The 20,311-nt window shown below is 42.8% G+C and overlaps 2 protein-coding genes across 27 annotated transcripts in view; one reads left to right on the top strand and one right to left on the bottom strand.

Annotated features, from left to right (window-relative positions):
- Positions 1 to 12,312, top strand: part of RAPH1 (Ras association (RalGDS/AF-6) and pleckstrin homology domains 1) — a 165,321-nt gene extending 153,009 nt beyond the window's left edge. For all 8 annotated transcript variants that reach the window (XM_043505620.1, XM_043505618.1, XM_038422595.2 and 5 more), the window contains one exon: positions 1,989 to 12,312. In XM_043505620.1, coding sequence (XP_043361555.1) covers positions 1,989 to 3,944 — 1,956 coding nt within the window. In that variant the 3' untranslated portion in view covers positions 3,945 to 12,312. The remainder of the gene's footprint in view (positions 1 to 1,988) is intronic.
- Positions 12,313 to 14,020: 1,708 nt separating this feature from the next.
- The window catches only part of ABI2 (abl interactor 2), a 108,832-nt gene continuing 102,541 nt past the window's right edge, over positions 14,021 to 20,311 (bottom strand). For all 19 annotated transcript variants that reach the window (XM_038422610.2, XM_038422600.2, XM_038422602.2 and 16 more), the window contains one exon: positions 14,021 to 18,886. In XM_038422610.2, coding sequence (XP_038278538.1) covers positions 18,711 to 18,886 — 176 coding nt within the window. In that variant the 3' untranslated portion in view covers positions 14,021 to 18,710. The remainder of the gene's footprint in view (positions 18,887 to 20,311) is intronic.

Here is a 20,311-nt window from a genome sequence, read left to right as displayed (position 1 = left end):
CCAAATAATATTTTATTAACCAGTTCAGGTCAGTACAGTAAAGGACGCCAAACACAGTGTTGTTTAGGTTGCCCTTTTTATTTACTTAGTTTACTAGCAGCTCTCCAATTTTAAATATAGCCAGGATGGCAATACAAAAGAAGAGCCAAAATGAGAGTTCAGAATGTGGTTTTTAAATGACAAGACAAACTGGGTCACAGAACAACCTTGCATGTAGTCTTTAATTCCCAATCTTTGCAAACCCTGCCAGGCACTGATGCGTGCTTGTTATGCTTCTGTCGCCCTCTTTGTGTTTGATGCTCCTTGTGTTTCTCCTGTTACCTCATTGTCTCAGGTGTCAAACATGAAGCCCAGCACAACTAAGGTCTGCGTGCCCGGCATGCCTTATACAGGGCAGAATTAAGGTCAGGGGCTGTTTTGAAAGCACATTAACCTCAGTGACTGATATTACCCGAATCTTGGCGACTAACCCTTTTCAGAGATCTTAATCTTTCTTTTGAACCTGCTGAATTGCTCCAGGATTTTGTCCAACTCCTTGCCTTACTAGCTTACTTTGACAAATAGAGGCACACGCTATGTTCATTATAAGTTATTCTATTTCAGTCTGATCTATTTCATTATAAGTTAATATTTCAGTTTTCTCCCAGTCATATGAAAAGTTGATATAGTACTATCCATGTATTGGCCCTTATAACAAATGGATATGCAAACCTTTTCATATAAATTAACTAGTCATATATAGTGGCACTGACAAAATGTGTCCTAATAAAATGTTTAGTAACTGTGGATGTCCATTCTAGTAGGCTGTTTTTGGCATCAGTTACAAAGAAGGCTTTCTATTACTATCATCATGAAACTCACCGCTTGGCTCAGAGGGGGACCATGTTATAAGGAGGATGTGGTGTTGACAAACCTTGGGAGTAAATATAATTATGTTCTTTCATCTTTAACAAAAATTTAGATTTACAATTTAAAAAGCTTTAACCCTAATGCTACTGAATAAACCCAAATGAATTGGCTGGATTGTAGAATGCAGTATTCCTTCCTCTCTCAACCCATTTCTTTTCATCCCTGCTCTCTCTTTCTCTGTGTTATGTTCAGTTGCATGTCTAGCTGTTCTTTACCAATACAATTTTTTTATTATTTTATACAGAATGTTTGAGGATTTTTCCATAAAATTCCCCTTTTCTCTCTACATTGTTGAACTTCAGTGCATGTTGGATGAAAATGTCTCCATGATGTACCAGCTTGTGAAGTTTGTTCCTGCAGTGTACTGCACTCTTAGAATATTTTTAGGCTTCCATGTATCAAAACGTTAGCAGCATACTGCCATCACCACAGCTAACATAAAATGATAGCATTCCCTGATGTAGTTCGAGATCATGGAAAGACAAGTGCTCTTGAAGGCCTTGCATCATCCTGGTCCAAATTCAGTCTTACAGACCTGAACGGGCATCTGCCGTGTCTCTTACTCTGCATGGCTTCCTCTCTAAGGGCTCAGTCCTGCAAGGGGATCTCCCTGGGTACATCCCTTAACCCATCTGGAATCCCATGAACATTACTGGGAATCTGCATGGGCACACAGGTCTGCCCCCAGGAATCTTCGCGGGGTCATGCCTCACTTCTATATGTGCTAAACACCCAACCACAATGGCTAGAGTGTTGCACCTGCCGCTCCTTGAACTGCTATCGATCACAAAATTTCAGCTACAGTCCATCTCCTCCGATTGTTGAGGCATATAGTTGAGTAAACCTAGTACTCTGTCCATGTGAGACTCCATCTCCACCCCATCCCCTCCATGAACGCACTCTAGTTCCTCCATCTTGTCTGTGTTCAGAATTTCCTTCTGCTGCATCGTTGTGCTTATGTTTCCTGCATGCCGTAGTCTGCATCTTACTTTTTCAGTGACAAACATTTAGAATTTGCCTTTATTCTCTCTCTCTCTCTCTCTCTCTTTTTTTTTTTTTTTAAACGCCCCATCTTTTAGGCCAAAATGGAGTCTGTGAGCCGACCCTTCACTTCACTTGCACCTGCTGTGTCCCCACAAATTAAAATGGCTACCCCATACACAGCTTCTCAGCCATCGCCTCCCCTTCCACCACCCCCACCGCCACCACCCCCACCTCCTCCACCCCCTCCCCCACCGCCTCCGCCTCCTCTTCCCAGCCAGTCTACGCCTTCAACAGGCTCAGCAGCCCCCCTGTTTGTCAAGTACAGCACGATCACAAGGCTGCAGAATGCCTCCCAGCATGCTGGGCCTCTCTTTAAACCTCCCCCCATCTCCCAGCAAATGCCGCCACCACCACCCCCAACACTGGGGAAGCTACCCATGTTGGTGGCTCCCCCTCCTCCTCCACCCCCTCCTCTACCAACCCCCGGATCAGCTATGGCACAGCTGAAACCAAACCCCTGCACCCCGTCAGTGCCACCATTCACCCCCCCAACTCCTCCTCTCAAAATCCATCAGGTTCCACAGAACGTTACTCCCGTTGCTGCATCATCACCACCCCCTCTCCCTCCCCCTGTGCCTGCAGTGCCTGCCCCCCCAGCCCCTCCTAAACCCCTCCTGCCTGTCCCCACGCAGGTGAGTGCAAAGGCAGCATCGCCCATTGTGACCCACATCCCACCACCCGGGCCCGTTCCCCCTCCTGCAATAAAAAAGCAGCCAAATTTCACAGCGTCCCAAGTTCCTCCACCAACACCTATTCCTCTGGGGCCTACTCCCCCACCCACCTTACCAAAACAGCAGAGTTTCTCCGTTAAACCTCCCCCATCCCCACAGTCTCCTGTGCTGTCTGTTGTGAAGCAGATAGCCAGTCAGTTTCCACTCCCCCCGACCCCTCCAGCCACAGAGCCTCAGCCTTTAAAGCCTGTCCCAGTAAGTGTGGTGCCACAGTCTCCCCCAGCAGTGAAAGCAAAGCCCAAGTGGCAGCCCACCTCTGCTCCGTCTCCTGATTTTCCTCCTCCTCCACCTGAGAGCAGCCTAGTGTTTCCTCCGCCACCTTCCCCAGCTCCCTCTGCAGTTTCTCCTACCCTGGATAAGGCAGGATCTCCAGTCAAAAAGGCCAGCAAGACCTCAAGTCCTGGAGGGAAGAAACCACCTCCAACACCTCAACGAAACTCCAGCATCAAATCCAGCAGCTCTGCCGAGTACCATGAATCTAAGAGACCTTCGGTGGACAGCCTTGTCAGCAAATTTGCACATCCACCAGAGCCTTCAGGATCTCCTTCCAAGGAGTCTCCACCTCCTCCTGGAGCTCCTCCAAAGCCAGGAAAGCTAAATCTTTCTGGGGTGAATCTGCCTGTAGTTCTTCAGCAAGGAGGTATTTCAGCAAAGGTACCTGCAGTAGGAGTGCCTGAGAGGGATCCCATAGTAGAATTTCCTTCTCCTCCGTCCGATTCGGACTTTCCGCCACCTCCACCAGAAATAGATCTGCCTTTACCACCAGTAGAGATCCCAGCTGTGTTTTCAGGTAGCACTTCTCCAAAAGTTGCTGTTGTTAATCCCCAGCCTCAGCCCTGGTCTAAATCATCAGTGAAAAAAGCCCCTCCACCCACACGTCCCAAGCGGAATGACAGCACCCGGCTTACACAGGCAGAAATCATGGAATCACAGGGGCCAGTCAGTCCACAAGTGCCCACCTCGCCCAAGTCCAGCCTTAGTGTTCAGCCTGGCTTCCTGGCAGACCTAAACAGGACTCTACAGCGTAAGTCCATCACTCGGCATGGCTCCCTCTCTTCTTCCCGTGTGTCCAGAACAGAGCCAACTGCCACGATGGATGACATGGCATTGCCTCCGCCCCCACCGGAACTGCTTGCGGACCAGCAAAAGACTGGCAGCTATGGAGGCAGTCATATATCAGGCTATGCAACGTTGCGGAGGGGGCCACCACCTGCTCCCCCCAAAAGGGATCAGAACACCAAGCTTTCTAGGGACTGGTAATCGTTAGGTGAACTATATTTGCATGACTTTCAGTCAATTCTACAATCAGCAAATCTGTACTTTGTGTAGAGAGAGAATATGTGACTTGTGCGATAACATGATCAAGACGTGATCTCCCACTGTTACTAAGGGTAACTGTATGCATTCCCTTTCAGAACTAGTCCAAAAAGTTTGAGGGTTTGGGTTTGATTATTTCAAGGGGGTGGAGGGGCATTGTCCTCTCCCTTGCAATTTCTTTTATCCTTCATTTGGATTGGACCAAAAACCTTTCTTACTTTTTTCTGCATTTAAGAAAAAAAGAATTTTTGTAGTGTCTGTCCATGTGAGATATGTTTGTGCATGTATTATAAATGTAGTTATATAATAGATTGTGATATATTACGTCGCAGTTATAGAAGATAACCAGAATGTTTTTGTCGATCTGTATTTATTGTTTCAGTCCACTGGCGTATGTATTACTAGGAATTGGACTCTAACCAGTCAAACCTTTACATGAAGATGTAGGGGGCACTTTAAATCAGAAAAGCATCTTTTGGCAGTTTGTGACGGGTAGATGGTACAGCACTGAAGCATTCTGTCAGTATCTGTACATTGTCAATGGAGTGAAAATACAGACACAACATACCAAAACATTCTGGTCGTAATACTACTGAAAATAAATACATTTTGAGCAACAACAAAAAAGTTATATATGGGCTGGAGTGAAATATATTTATACTATAAAGAGCCTCCCCTCCAAATAGTTGAAAACCACTCTGAGCTCCAAGTTCCTTGTCCATACGGTAAGTGGGATACATGTATTTATTCCAATCCAATATGCCTTCTAATGTGTTAAAAAGCCTGGTAGCGTATTTGTACTGATAAGGAGAAATGATATGTTTACTCATTGTGAGAGCTGTCTGGAGCTCCTACACTCATTGCTGGGCCACAATTCCTTACTTTGACACATTGGGAGGCTCTGCTGCCCAGCACCAAAGGTTTAACGATGTGTCATGTGATGCATCATCAATACATGTGTACATCTTATTGAAAATACAGTATATTTCTGTATTCAGTAATACTCTCTGCCACATGCACACACCATATATAGATGCTCACCTTATCTGTGCCTGAAGAGCTGAATGATCTTTACAAAAAATGGCTGAGAACCCTTAAGGAAGCATTGTTTGTAATTTGCCAGCTGTGAGCTAGAAGCTTTCATTTGGGGAGGGAAGGATGGGAGTGGTAATTTCAGCCCACAAATAGCTGGTAACCTGTTTTCTTTGACCTTTTGAGACGGCAACGAATGCATAAGCCTATTAATTAACAAATTGCACTTCTGGCAGTCATGGAAGATGACTGAAAAAAATATATAATTTGGGAGCTGATAAAATCTGTTAGGAATCCAGTTACAGCATCAGGGGCCTTATTAGGTGGAAATAGAATACTTTATTTGATTTGTTATTTATTTGCTGCTGATTACAACCATAAGGTCAAAATAATAGAATCCTTTTTCTTGTAATCTGCTAGTTTTTGATTGTGCAGTCTTACCCGGGTATCGGACATTGTGATATGGTAGTATAGTTAGTATAAGCGATCTTGCGTCTCGTGCACGTGCAGTACAGTGTACGTTGTAAAATAACTCCAATATTAGCGCTGTACCTTAACATGCTAGTTTGTGTGAATTTCCCTGATCACTAAAGGGACACTATCAAGATTGGGGTGGTCAGATTTTTACCTTTTCTTCAAAAATAAATTCTAAATGCTCTCATTTTTTTCTAAACCAAGAAAGCAGCCCAGAAATCACAAGCAATGCTGCAATAGATCATGTATGTCGATACAGTAGAAACTAATATTTGGTGAGAGAGAATATTTGCCATTTGGGCTTGTCGATGTGAGAAGCATCGTTACAGCATTCCCCCCTTTTAAAAGTGTAATAATAATCCACGTGAGGAAATGAGTATTTGACTAGGAAAGAAGCTGTCACAAAACATCTATACTTGTATAGTGTTGTTATATAAGTGCATTGTGAAAAGAGAAAATGCGTGCTGCTGACCTGTTTCATATGATTCTGAACCCACTTCAGCACCTCCAGCAGCTCCTGGAAATCGTTCTAATATTTTAGAGTAGTTTATTTGAGCAATAAGAATATACCATTGTGTGCATTTTTAAAGCACTGCTGTGGAAAGGCACTTTTTTGTATCTTTCAAACTATTCACAAAAGTTTTGTTTCTATTTTTGTGCTTATAAAGTGTCCTTAAAAGCATTGGCATTGTTGATTTTAAGCATGCTCAGTTAGCTGATTAGTGTCTTAGTAACAAGACTGTTGAACTATGCGACAATTAATGGGTGCTGTAATTTTCTACGTTGTTCCCTTCTGCTGCTTGTACTGTATGCTGGCCCTTGATCTCGCGCCTTCCAGTGGAGTTAAAGGTGCACAGGTAGGAATTCTAGCCTCATAGTTTTTATTGATAAGTTTACCTACTGATCACTGCCAGTGTGCACCCATGTTCTCTGGGATCTAAATCAGTTAATTCTTTTATCTTCATCCTCCCCTCCCTCTTAATAACTCCACTGGCGTGTCAGCCCGATCATTCTTCCTTTTGTTCATTTGATGTAGGTGCCTCTGGGATCTGCACTTGTTCGTAATTATGGCAGAGGAATGTCTTGAATGCAATTTTTTCAAAGGCAGATGAGAATTGTTCTCCTTTTCCTATGATCAAGTTCATTTGTCTAATATTTGTTTCCCATGGGACCATGAATCTGTGCTCATTAATGCAGGCCACTGAACAGTTTGCTGGAAGTCAGAAAACAGAACTCCATATTTGCAGCAAAAAGAGTGAGCGTCATCCAGGGAACAGGAATTAATCTTTTTGTTATTTGTTAGCTTTGGGCAATCTGACAACCTTTTGTGTCTTTGAAGAATTGTTAATGCAACGAATTTCAACAGTTCCCATGTATTTTATTTCTGTACCTGCATGAGTTATATAAACCAAAAGATGCAGTGCTCTTTTAAAATAGTGTCACTGCGGGGTGGGGTTTTTGAAGCTTCTCCTTGAGTTCTGAGTTTCCCACCCGTTGTTTTTCAGCATTTGTGTTCTTGGCAAAACTCAACTTCAAGATGCTGTAGTCTTTGCTAGTGTCTGTCCCCAGTCCAATGTTGGTACAAGCCAAGTAGTAAAAACTGGCTGCAACGCTCTCATTGCAGTGTACTGAAACTAGACCACAGGGTGGCAAAAATTAAATAACCTGGTTGCCATTGCAAACCTTGAGAATCCTGATAGTAACTTGCTTTTCCAACTTATTTGCTGTTCTGTTCTAGTGTTCAAATATATAAGCCCTGTTTGCGAGTAATTTTCTGCCTGCATGTTGATTTGGAAATTGCCCCATTTCTTCCTTCTCTTTTAACCTCTTTGCTTCCCCTCTCTCTCTCTCTGATAGCGAGAAGTTAGTTTCTGCAAAGAATATTGACCATAATTCCTTTTGGATTGAGTAAGCATAGCACCTTGGAGCTGAACAGCCATACTTTAGACAAATGGAACAGATGGTTTGATCCTACATTATTAACAAAATACAGGTGTCGTTTAAATTACTTTTAAACAAATATTTACCACTTGCTAGGACCTCCACTCAGAATGCTTTTTCTCTTGCAAGAGCAGCTGATCCCAGAGCTGCATTGCTTAGCCTGTTGTGATGTTTCTCTACCTATTTTCCCATCTGGAAAATGGGGATAACTCCCGTCTACCTCACCAGGGTGCTGTGGGAACTAATTAATGTTTGAATATGTAAAACGGTATTTTCAGAAGTCTTGTAGGAGAAACACAAGCCCTACCATAGATGCTAGTATGGAAGCACAAGAGAGAGTGACATCCATGTAAGAAAATGTGAATATTCTAGTCAGCCTGTGTATGTTGTTAATGATTTAGAATCTGAAGCTCTTTTTATTTTAAAAAAAACTTTAATCAGGAAACACTGATGGGTCTGCAAAGTGCTTTTGGAGTTGCAGCTGCCTGAGGGACTAGAATTGTTGTGAGAATAAAAGGTGGGGTGTGTTTTTTCAGAGAATTTTGCTAAACCTAAGCCAGCCAAGACAGGACAGAAGTGTTTTCAATACAGCAAGGCCAGGCAGTGATGCTTTAGGTTAGCACCTACTGTATGTCAGTACTGAGAAACACAAAATAGGCAGGAAGAAATCACTGAGTGAAGGAGGTAGTGACATGAACATATAACAAAGTGACAGCCTGCTAGATTTCTCTTGTGTTTGGGACAAGGTGGAACTCTAGGGCTAAAGGGCAAGTCTGAGACATCGGAATAAGTACAGTGAGAATTGATGAGGTCAGAAAGTAAGTGGGGGAAAGAGAAGAGAGGACTAGGGAACAGCTCTGTAAAACAAGAAATAAGAGGAATTGGAGCCAAGTTCGGTTATCCCGTCTAATGTTGTCAGAGCAAGTAGCAACCACTAGTTACTAAGTGCCACAGCCTAGGAGAAGGGGGCAGAATTCATTCAATCCAAACACTTTCAGTCAGAAGAAAGTAAAAAGCCAAGCCTGTATTGAAACAGAGCCAGTGGAGGACCAGAAACCAGAGAGCTACTTAGGGTAAATTACGATGACTCTAAAACACAGACTTGGCCCATCCCATTGCTCACCTGGGAGAAAGTTATCCTGGTGCTGCTTCTCCTTGGTAGCACAAAGGGCCAGCCAGCTAAATTTCTGTGTCTGTGTTTTAATTGCAGCAGGAGCCATAGTTAGTCCTGTGGTATATTTTGCTGGGACTCAGTTACTTTAGAAAGACCGACCAGGCTTAATTTCATAGTCTGTCAATTAACTACAAAAAGTACTTTTTAATATATCGTTGATCAACTCTGAATAAAGATCGTAACAGTTATTGTTTGAGTGACTGAAATGCAGGTGTTTTAAAATAGCTTAGCGTGGAAGTGCACGCTTTCCAGGATGAGTTTAAATGTAAATTGGAGGAATAGGTGATGTGTTTTGCTGATGTTCTCTAGCGAGTAGGAGAACATTGTCCTTTACCATGAAATTGGAGAGCATTGATCATCCAAACATAAGCACTGGCTCCTTGGTAATGCTTTGCTTGTAAAATGCTGTGTTTTGCCACAGATGGACATTTGAGCTCTGTCAACTTACTGCGCTGAATATATGCAGATCTGCAAAGCTAGAGAGCACCTCCGTAATGTGCCCAGAGAGAATGATCACTATTTGTAGTGCAGCGCAGAAGAAAAGCTGCTAAAAGCAGACTGTCACCTAGGTTTCAGAACAGAGAAAAAGGAATGTAAACAATTCTTGCGCAGTGTAGTTTTGAAATTGCTTTAGTGTCTAGTGCTTACATGTTCTCGCGTTGCACGATAAGAAGCTATTTTCATCTTTTTACCTCAGTGCCCATAGGTTAAATTAAATCCAAGAACAGTCAGCCTCAGTCTGGTTGAAACTGTTTTCTTCCATTAGAAGAGAAGTGAAAGTGCTGGTTCAGCACTAAAGGAAAAAATGATTTTTCCCACTTGTTACAGAAAACTGCAAAGAGCCGTATTCCATTAGTGGGTGACATGGGGAAATAGTTTTCATGCAGCTGAAGCTGACACTGTCTTGTTCGTTCGTTTTTTTTTATGCAGCCCTAAAATATAGGAATCTAAATGACTATTGCATGATACAACCACTCCACTCAGAATAACTCCACTGAAATCAATGCCGTTGCTCTGGATTTGCAGTGGAATGACTCAGAACAGAATGTTTTATATTTGTAGGCTCTTGTTCAAACAGGCATTAATTCAGGGCCCATGATATACAGGAGGTCAGACTAGCTGATGACAGTGATATGTTCCATCGTAGTTGAGTACGCACATCAGCTTGCAGGACTGGTTTTATAGAGCTGAAGTGTGTTGGTCCTTGATGGAGCAAAACTCCCATTTGAGCTGGAGTTCTGCGTGAAATTGGCCATAATATGTTCTAGTCGATCTTTTAGCTCTATTGAAAATTAAATCCAAGAACACTTGTTTATAAATTTGCATTGGGGTTGTTGCAACTCCCTCCATAAATCTTTTTACAACTTCACAAATGTTCAGCATGCAGGTTTTCCTTTTCCATAAAATTGAATTTGCTGAAATCTCAACTATTCAAAGTTTTGATATTATAAACTCTAATTCAACAGCCAACCATAACCTGAGATAAAGACCCAAATAATCTGTCTTTTTTTCTTCTTTGAAGGGTGTATGTTAGTAATTTAAGCAGTGTTCCTCTACTGTTACTAATACTCTAGCATGTTAACATTGAAGTGATTTTAAATATTTTACGTTGCTTTTTATTTTATGTTGGGGGGAGGGTGCGATTTCCTTCAGCCTGGACAGTGAAAATAGTCTCTCATACTTCTCTTTACTCATTTTCAGTTCCTGGTGTTCTCAAATTAGGAGGATGCTGTAGAGCAGATGGGTGGCAAACACTTCAGGGGAAATGTTTCCTTTGAAATGTTTAAGCCCTGAAGGTTCCTGTCTGTAAAGCTTTTATTTATAACATCTACATTTTTGTTGTAAAGTGACTTGTCATTTCCCTTTCAAGTCTTTTCATTTGGGGAGCAAATAAACAGCAAAGCATTCCAATAACAAGTTACATGGTACCAAGTGCTGAGAGCAAAGGGTTCTGCTGATTATATTCCATCTCATGAGTTACAATCTTAGTTAAGCTTTGAAGAGAGAAATAAGTACTGTAAATACATTTATTACTTGTATATTTAAATAAAAAACACCACAGAGAATGGAATCAGTAATGATCCGTCTGGATTCACACAGGGCCTAATTCTGGGGTTGGGGGTGGAGGGAATAGGTGCTAAACACCCACAGCATCCATCAGGCCTGTGTATGGCGCTTGAGAGGAGATGCAGCAGAGCTGGGCAGAAAGACTGTCAATTACCCAAACCCAAATTCCCCCCTTGGTTTGGGGTGCAGTACCGTAATATCTAGTGAAAGACTTGTAAATAGTGTTCCTGAGATAAGGAACTACTAGTATAAAATGTAAAACCCCTTTTGGGGACTACAATTTCAGCTGCATGGTGGATGCAACAGTGCTTCTGCCAGATATTTTAAGTCCTGAGTATACTTTCAGAAGGCAGGAGAATTGACCTCTTCCTCTGCTATGAGAGTCTTACCCACCACTGCCCTACCTGCACTTCTTTGTGATTACACCATTGTCTACCAAAGATGTTGCCATTACCTGTTTTCTTGGTTCTTGAGAATGAGCATGTAGGAATTGGGGTGCAGCTAAATTAAGAAATCAACAGGTGCCAATGTACAGCATGAAGAGATAAGGCAGGTGTTTTGCAAGAGGTGGCAGGCTTGTGCCCCTGTGGAGTAGATGCTGTTGCACATTTGTAATATAATAATTATCTAGAGCAGTGGTTTTCAACCTTTTTTTCATTTGCGGACCACTGAAAAACTTCAAAGGTGCAAACCCCTTTGGAAATTCAACCTCTGGTCCACACAGCCCTACCACAGAAGTCAGACTGGAAACTGAAAAGAATTCAATCAGTGTTACATGTGCAAGGCACAGCATTTGACACAGTGGGAGAAAGGGCACTAAACTGTGGGCTTCTGTGGGTTGATGTATTCATGTACTTTTGATGTATCAGAAGAACAGAATGCCTTCTCTGGGATCTGAAACTTTATTTTCATAGTCACATTTCACAGACACCTTAGACAGTCTGTGGACCACAAGTTGAAAACCACTGATCTAGACACATTAAGTCCCCATCTCACCATTCAGGAAAAATAATGTAATGTAGTAAAACACTCAGAGCAATTTGCTTTCTCAGTCTTTTGCTGCAGTGGTGAGTAGTTCCGTATGCTGCAGTGGTATAGAGCTTGTATTTAAACAGAAAACAAAATGGGGTTGGTTTTCCTGTCTGCTTCGTCATAAGTTGTAACTAACTTTGTTGAACTACCATGGAACAAGCATTAACTGGAACATCAGCGCTTGTTTCACGGCTTACACTAACTGTTAGCAGCCACTGATGGTGTCCTTTAAAATAGTGGAGATGCACATGTAAAAAAATATTACAATGATTTGTCTGTGCAGCAAGCTTGTACTGAAAATGCTGTAAATACGTTCATATGTTTACTGCTTTAAAAAAAATTGCACATTTTATCTTTGAATGGGACTGCTCCCCCCCCCCCCTTTCAAAACAAAAAACAAGGCTCTTTGAAACTCTGACAATTTCAGGTTGGGGGGAGCTTTGCCATGTTATAAATATATATAAATATATGTATAAATATACTTTTTTAAGCATGGGAGAGGACAAAAGAAATACTGCATTATAAAGTACCCACTATAGCTCATTATACAATAGAATATGCACAATTCAATAAAGATGTAGTTAAATTTAATGCTTTCTGTTTTATTTTCCCTGTCTTGACATTTTATTTTTTCATGAGATTGCTGGAGTGAAGATAGACATACCAACCAGGCTTTCATGGGACTCGCAGGTTCTGGTAGTATAAACTAAATCCTCTGGTCTGTTCTGAAACGAAGTAAGGCCTAAAACTGGATCATTCTTGTCTGTGTCCTAGAAATGTATGTAACCTTATCATTCCTTACTAGAAATACATTGGAAAAACACTGCACTTCTATAGAATGCCCTTATTAATAAAGCAGCTGGACTCATGTTGAAGCTCAGATTGAGCACTGCAGGTTTCACAGCCTGAGACAAATGAGGTTGAGGGTCCCTGCAATCCACCTTCTTTGCTTCAGGCATGTTTCTGCACCGGTGCCTGGCTTCTGAGTCGAGAATCTGGCTCTAGCATTGTGGTCCCAAGCTGGTTACACAGGAAGGCCACATAACCCTAAGCACAACCTGGTCTGGGCTGAACAGATTCTAAGTATTTAAAGTCACCTGCATTGATTTAAAGTTCAGCTTATTTCTATGTACAGTATAGTATATTTACATACTTGATAAACATGATGACAAAATGCTAATGAATAAGTCATTAGCATATTGTGTTGAAGTAGGCTGTGGGCCATATGTTGGGCACCCTGCTCTAACAGAACCACATGGAGTGTCAGGGCTTGTCTACATGGCATAGAGCACCATTGTTGCTATCTGCCTTGAGCGAGGAGGCCTAGTGCATGGTGATGTAAAGACAAGTTTCGTAATGCAAATTAGGTACCTTTGGGGTAGGGGCTTCCCCATGTGGCACTGCAGGGCTGGTGTTCAAGAAAGATGCTCTGCCCCTGCATTCAACACAGAGTGGAGTTGCTGTTCCTCTATAGCATAGCCCTGCTGCTTTAGCTACAGAACCTCATGCCACTATCTGCTTCAGTTGCTTTTACAAGCTGCTTCAAGGCTGTTTGCTTGATTTAGGTTTAGGCTGTGGCCCCAGTTGCAAATGTTAGGCAGGGGTGGGTTTGTGCTGGCTTCCATAAGATGTAGCATGTCTCCACCTAAAGGAGGGGGTAGGAACAGAGCTGTTTCTGTTCCCACTTTAAGATAGGATGGGGGGGGGGACTGGTGCCCAGCAACACTGTCTTAATCCAGGGCAAGGGAAGAATTTGGATCATGAATTATTTCTTGAAGTCAACGCTGCCCTTGTGCACAAGGGAAAGTGAGAGTTGGCGCCTCTGATGTGATTTTACCCACCTCTATGAAGCGCTGAAATGGAAAGCTGGAAAAAAAAATTAACCCTATTAGTCAAACACACAGTGGATGACATGCTGTAGGCATGTGTCTAGTTAATGATGCAGTGGGGATAGCGCTGATCTCTCACAGTATGTCCAGTTGTGTGACTGACTCTTGTCTATGCCCATTATTAGCTGGCCAGCAGTTGTCATTAACCCATGAAGTGTTACAGAAGGGGGTATATTCACAGGACACTTGGATGTGTGCTTTGTGTTTTTATTCAGGACTTGTAACAAGAGGGTTTAGTACACAGCAATAGTTAAATTTTTTAATTGTACTTGGAATTAAGTTCCCCAGTCAGTGGAAGGTGGTTTGAATGGCACACACTCAGGAACTGTTTTCTGATGGCATACAACTCCCCTGCATGTTTTGTAACTTACTCTACCAAACTCAAACTCAGCTACAGAGCCAAAAATTGCTTATTAGACTGAGCCAAATTGGGTGTTTTATTTTTTGAAGAAAAAAATGTACAGGAAAAGGACAAGTGATGTTTTTCCAGAAAAGTCATAGGAACCATGTGTTCTTACAAGTTGCAAAAGACACTCTTCAAAGATGAAAATAAGCACTTGTTCACAAAAATCTCAGATGTCAGCACTTAACCTTGAAACCAATTTGTACACAGCTCTCTTTTTTATCGGCCGAGTCAGGTGGTGGGTTGAAAGGCTACCTCTTAACAGCCTGCCACAGAGGCTTTATCAAACACCCTGTTGTGACGTGCCTTGTAAGAGCAACAGTGCAATGTGTGAATAGAATCAGCATGTTTACTGTACCCTTAGACTCCACTTTTGGCCATGGAAGTTGCACAGAACACACTGATTACAAATGAAAGCAGAAGTGGACCATGGTCTTTGATTTAGCTTTCAAGTATCTTCCTAAAGATGGGGCTGGGGTGCACTATTTTTGGAGTTTCAAAATAAAGCACTAGGTCCATGGAACTAGTGAGGTCAGCTATTGAATATAAAAATCTTGCGTTATTTTCTCCACTGTGTATTAGAGCATTATCCAGAAAAATGCAAATTCAGCATCAGGCTGCCAGAGCAGGAAATTTGGTTTTGCCACTAGAGAGGCATGAAGCAAGATTACCCCTTTGGCAAATGCAACATCTGTGCACTTTCCCGTTTTCAAAAACTGCTATGGCCAAAGTGTACCTATAGTGCTGCTCCCTTCATTTGGAAACCAGCTCCTGGTGTCCTGCAGTGATTACCTGAGCAGAGGGCTTCAACATTCATAGCTTAGACCCTAATCACTCTGCCCCATTTCTTACATGCCCTGTTCTGCTCCCAGTGGGGCAGGGCCCTAAGTAATTTTCAACTTACACAGTGCCCCAATTTCACAGCCCCATCTTCTGTAGGGGAACCCTCTCTAATGTTAGGGCAGCAGGCTAAGACTAGAAACACAAGCCCTTTAGGAAGACTAGATCCTAGTCTCCACTGGCACACAGCAGAAAAGCCCCAAGGAGTGTGCTCAGAGTTTGTTACCAGACAGCACAGCAATGTTGGACTCAGCGTCAAAGGGCAGGGTTTATTTTACCACCTTGCAAAAACTGTCCCATCTCTCCCCCCCCCCCCCCCAAGAGGGGCGGACTGGTGCCTCTGGCACTGCTGGCAAAAGGTGAGCATCCCTCACTGAACAAATTGTGTTGTGTGAAGAGCAGCTCTCCCACACCCCCCAAAAATATACCAGCAAGCAATGACAGGACTTTCAGCACGCTTTAGCCCAGGTGTCGCTACCTGTAGTCCTAGGAAAACCCCTCATGTTGACATCCTGCAACTATTCCCATTTCCCTATGCAGCGCAGATCGTGGCCTGGCCCACCCTCACAGTAATGAGGGACTGCATTGAGTGAGAAAAGAGGGGCACGGGTAACCTGAGACTTACATGGGAGAGAGGAGATGCCCCTGACTTTGCTACACTTCACCTAGAGTAAAGGGAGACAAATCTACAATCTACCCCTACTTTTTGTGGATTGGAAAAAAGCAGTGTTTTGGGGGGGGGGGGGTGTTGAGAATTAGTATTTTGACCTTTGGGCTATTCTGCTGTGTCCTTTTCTACTACCCATCCACTGCCTCTAAAGCGAGAAAAACACTGAATGATCAACAGCTTGTAATTCTTAACACCTTCATTTTAGCTTTGACAGGACTCTGTGCAAAGAAGTTCTGCCTCTATTTGAATAGCCTATTGCCCAAGCCCCCATCCCTTTTAAATAAAAGGGGAAAAGGAGATGGGGGGAGGGATTACAAATGATAGAATTGGAAACACAACCCTCACTGACGTTAATAGCATGCAGTCTATGTAAGAGTACATACAAAATCCAATTACTTTGGGCCTGGTCTATGCTCATTACATAGCATCATCCCTGGACAATCTACAGAATTCAAAACTGTACAAAATAAAAAATATGCATAAAACCCAACAAGTGTTTTTTACAACATTAGTACTGCATAAAAAAGCATGAAACCAGCAGGAGGTGACCCAGAAACTCCCTCCCCAGCAGCTCTGCAGGATGAACCACCTCGTAAGTGTCATGTTGTCAGCAGGGAACAAACAAAACACAAGCCCACTTTGGCGAGGAGCTGCCTGCACCATCTTGTCTGCTGGCAAGGGGTCAGGATATTCTGGACTCTACAAATCCTTTGCTTTGTGAGCTCGCCACACCAGACATCTTGCCAATGGAAACAGCTCGTTTAAGGAATATTGATTCTGTGCCCAGTCTGTACCACAAGCATATCCAGATCAGGGCACCACTTACAACATCGATGTCTCAGACTCAGAAAAAGAACATCTGGTCTGTGGAGTAGATGGGACCCTAACCATGTGCCCATCTCACCAAGCACTCTGAGGTGTGGGTGGGGTCCGCATTTACACTACACAATGCAGCTGTGCTTTAGCCATGTTGTGAGCAGGTGGGTTCCCCTAGTACTTGCAGTGCAGACATGCCCTTGGGGCTCCTCTATATGACAAAATGGCCCAGAATAGCTGTTGTACTTCAAATTCACATCCTATGTCATTTCATAACAACTTCCTGTGTAGCCAAGCCTTAGAATCTAACAGTAGCCCAAGCATGGTGTAAGGTAACTGCCTAGCTTTCTCTCACCCAGACACTCCTACAAAGACACCCGGCAATGTCTGTTTTCATCCATTTTGCTACTAGGAGACAAAAAACCCAAAAGGGATTTTTTTTTTTTTTGAGTCAGTGTCACCTAATTCATCAAGCAATTGCCACCATCCAGATAGGCAGCAATGAGATGAGCCCTGGCAGACTGCAGAGTGGCAGGGCTTGAAAGCTGCAGCTCAATGAAACTATTTTTGCAACAGACAGCTAGAAGGGGTAATTAAGTGGAGAAGCTTCCTGACAAGGACATGACAGCATCTAGGCTCCAGTGCCAGCTGAGTACTGGGAGGCAGAAAAGCTCCAAGGAGACTTTATATCCAGGAGTATAAGGAAGAATGGCACAAGTTGTCCATTCCTTTCCCGCCCCCTCAGATTGATGCATCAGTTTAGCAAAGGTCCCATCTAGCCAAAGTGTCCCTGCTTGTTCGAAATGCACATCTCAGGCAAGATATCACACGAGCTATGAGTTATGAGACTGGCTTGACTTTACTAAGAAGGAAGGAAAACCAGCCTCCAGTTAGTTATCTCTACTACTCTCCCTGCAATATTCCATTGTATACACATGCCTTAGCAGACAGCTGCAGCATTATCTAGACTTGAATAAGCCACTGTTGGTACTGGCTGGAATTTCACCTTGGCTCAAATAAAAATAGTTCAGGAAGAAACCTTGCTCGGTATCTCCCTATTATGGGAGCTCAGACTAAATGTACATAGGCTGCCCTCCTCCAGAAGGTGGGACTACAACAGCAGGTCAATCAGTTTGCTGTGTTAATGAATTACGTTAACACTCCTCTTTTGTTTGAAGTTCTTCCTAAACTGGCACAGATGACCATTCAGAGTTCTTTACGCTGATCTGTGAAGAAGCCAACTCAAGTGGCGGCATTTTCATCTGAGACAGTATTAAAAAGCAACCTACAAGTGTCCGTGAAACCTTTACAGTGTGTGATTCACACCTGGCTAGGTATAGCTATGAAAGGTATTTACTATTTTATAAACACTGGGAGGGGTAGGGAAAAGAGCTAAAATAATGACCATTTTGTGCATAGCTTTCCATGGAAAACCAAAGCTTATGGCAGCCCTTTTTACTTCCACTGAGAGGAGATTTTGGTAATAGACCTGAAGACGACAACTGCTCTTTGTCCTGCCTCTGCACAGGGCGGTCACAGCATATACTCAGATCTGGAACCAAAGTACAAAAGAGCCAATTTACAAGACCTGATTGGGTTTTTTAAAAATTACACTGTGCATAATACTGACATTTAGGATGAATGATCTGTCTCATGCAAGGATGCACGAATAGATTCAAACCTTAACTCCTAGAGTTAGCCTCAGACTCCCTAGGAACCTATAAACTTAACTTCCCCCTCACCACAAACTGCATTTGTGTTCAGCTTAACCCCTCCGCCCCAGCAGTTTGGAAGCTCATGCCAATGGGGATCACTTTCTACAGCAGTGCATAACACAGATCTAACCTGGGGCAGTCAAAAGACTACGATTACACAATGGTGAGGTCTTCTGGGCTGCATCCATCTTAATTATCTAAACTGAAAGGTAAGTGAACCCAAGCCAGCTCTGTGAGCCTCCAGTTACATTAATCCCTTTGCACTAGCATCCAGGATGTCCGGTGCCAGGCGCTAATGCCAGAGATATCATCACAGGGGCATACAGTATTCCTGAGAAAGATCCCAGATCACACATGAATCAGTCTGAATTTTAGTCAAGTATCAGCTACTCAACAAGTTCGTTACATCTCCACTATCTACATCTGAACGGGTCGGCTTATTCAACGTCAGGCACAGCCACTGCTGGCAGCTGGAAGAGCCATTTGTTCAAACAACTCAAATCGCTATTGTATAATGAAAAAAGCAAAAAACAAGAGTGGTTGTGTTACAATTATCCTTCATTCAGTTCACTTGGGTGGGCCCCTAGGGGCTGGTGTAGAGCTGAGGTGCCCTGACAGTTCCTGTGGAGCAGGGTGCAGAGCTGCACCTGTGGTCTTCACTCAGAGTAGTGCATGATGGACTCCACATAGTTCCCTGGGAAGAGCCCCGTCACTCCATTCATGACACCCTCATACCACCCATCATCGTTCTTCTTAATGACGTAAATGATGGCACCTTCCTGAAATGAGAGCTCGTCCTCCTTGTCTTTTGTGTAGTCATAAATCGCCACGACTAGGAAAGGGAGGAGAGAGAGAGAAAAAATAAACATTGAATAAGGGAAGGTACTGGTGGGAGAAGGAGAAAATGTAACTACAACGGCCACAGTGTGTAGCACTCTTGTGTTTAAAGCAATCTGGCAAAACTGTATTTCACCCACTCATCTGAGGTATCTCAGAATTTGCTCCACTCCAAACCCCTTCCAAACTTCTCAACTGATGCTGGGCTTCTTTTCTAATCCTAATGGATTTAACTCTGGCTGTTCTCATCATTTATATAAAAACTCAAAGCTTTCTTGAATCTGATCTTCCAGATCCATCACTGGATAAACACAGTAGGATTAGACAAAGTTTGGTTTGGCCCCACACTGGCGCAGACACAATGCAAAGCTACTAATGCCTAGATTAGCAAAATGCAAACTAATTACCTGTCCAAACACAGGCTGGAAAAAGGAACAAACAGCACTGTAATGAAGTCAGGAAGGGGAAATGATTCCGGGAGCAATTCTCAACTGTAGTAGGAAAAGAACTTGGGGAAGTAGGAGCTCTGGATTTCCATGGAACCTCAATCCCAAATATACCACAGTCTGTGAATGCACATGTGCAGCCCCAGCTCTGGGACTCATAGTGCCAAGATAAATTATCCAAAGAGTGGGGGGTCTGCTGAAGTAAATCTTAATCAGATGATCCTTTAAAGGAAAATTTGGCTAGATATTAGAAAAACTTGTTGAAAGATTAAGCTGTGGAATAGTTTTCTTAGGGACATGATGGAAGCCAAATCACTCTGGTTAAACCATTGGGAAATATTAAGCAGGGGACTTTCCTGTACTGGAAAGAGAGAGGGTGACCCAATAGATTTTTTCCATGTCTAATTCCTATGACAATGTGCACCAGAAAGCAAGTTATCCATGCCAAAATCTGAATACTGCTTTAGCAAATTGCATCAATCATCACTTCAAGCAGCTGGCACTGGCACACCTGGCACTGGCCTTGAAACAAAATGCATGTTGCACAGATATCCTGACTCTTTATGCTAGCGAATTAACAGAAGTTATCTGACTAAAATCCAGGGGGAAATAATTAACAGCATGACTTCAGGAGTCAAGTGTCCTGGAGTACTGCAAAATTCATTATGATTTTGCAAACAGAAGATTAAGCTTTTCATTGAAGGAAGTCACAGAGAAGTTCAGGACAAATGTTTGCTATAGGCACTGGCTTTTTCAGGATGACCAACAAAATTCATAACCACAGTGCAATGAGAGTCAAAATAGCTACCTTGTAAAGTGTTAATATGTGCAATATTGACCTGTACAATTATTTCATTTGTACAAAGTGCATTAAAAAAGCATGCATTATAGGCTCTTCTTTACATTCCTCTATTTGTAAATTAATGCATTCTTACCAGTTTTTGATGTACCATTCTAAGGGAATAAAACATGAT

The sequence above is a fragment of the Dermochelys coriacea genome, chromosome 11 (assembly GCF_009764565.3).
Source record: "Dermochelys coriacea isolate rDerCor1 chromosome 11, rDerCor1.pri.v4, whole genome shotgun sequence".
NCBI lineage: Eukaryota > Metazoa > Chordata > Testudines > Dermochelyidae > Dermochelys > Dermochelys coriacea.
The sequence above is the reverse complement of the archived record's forward strand: the minus strand, read 5'-3'. Positions and strand labels throughout refer to the sequence as shown.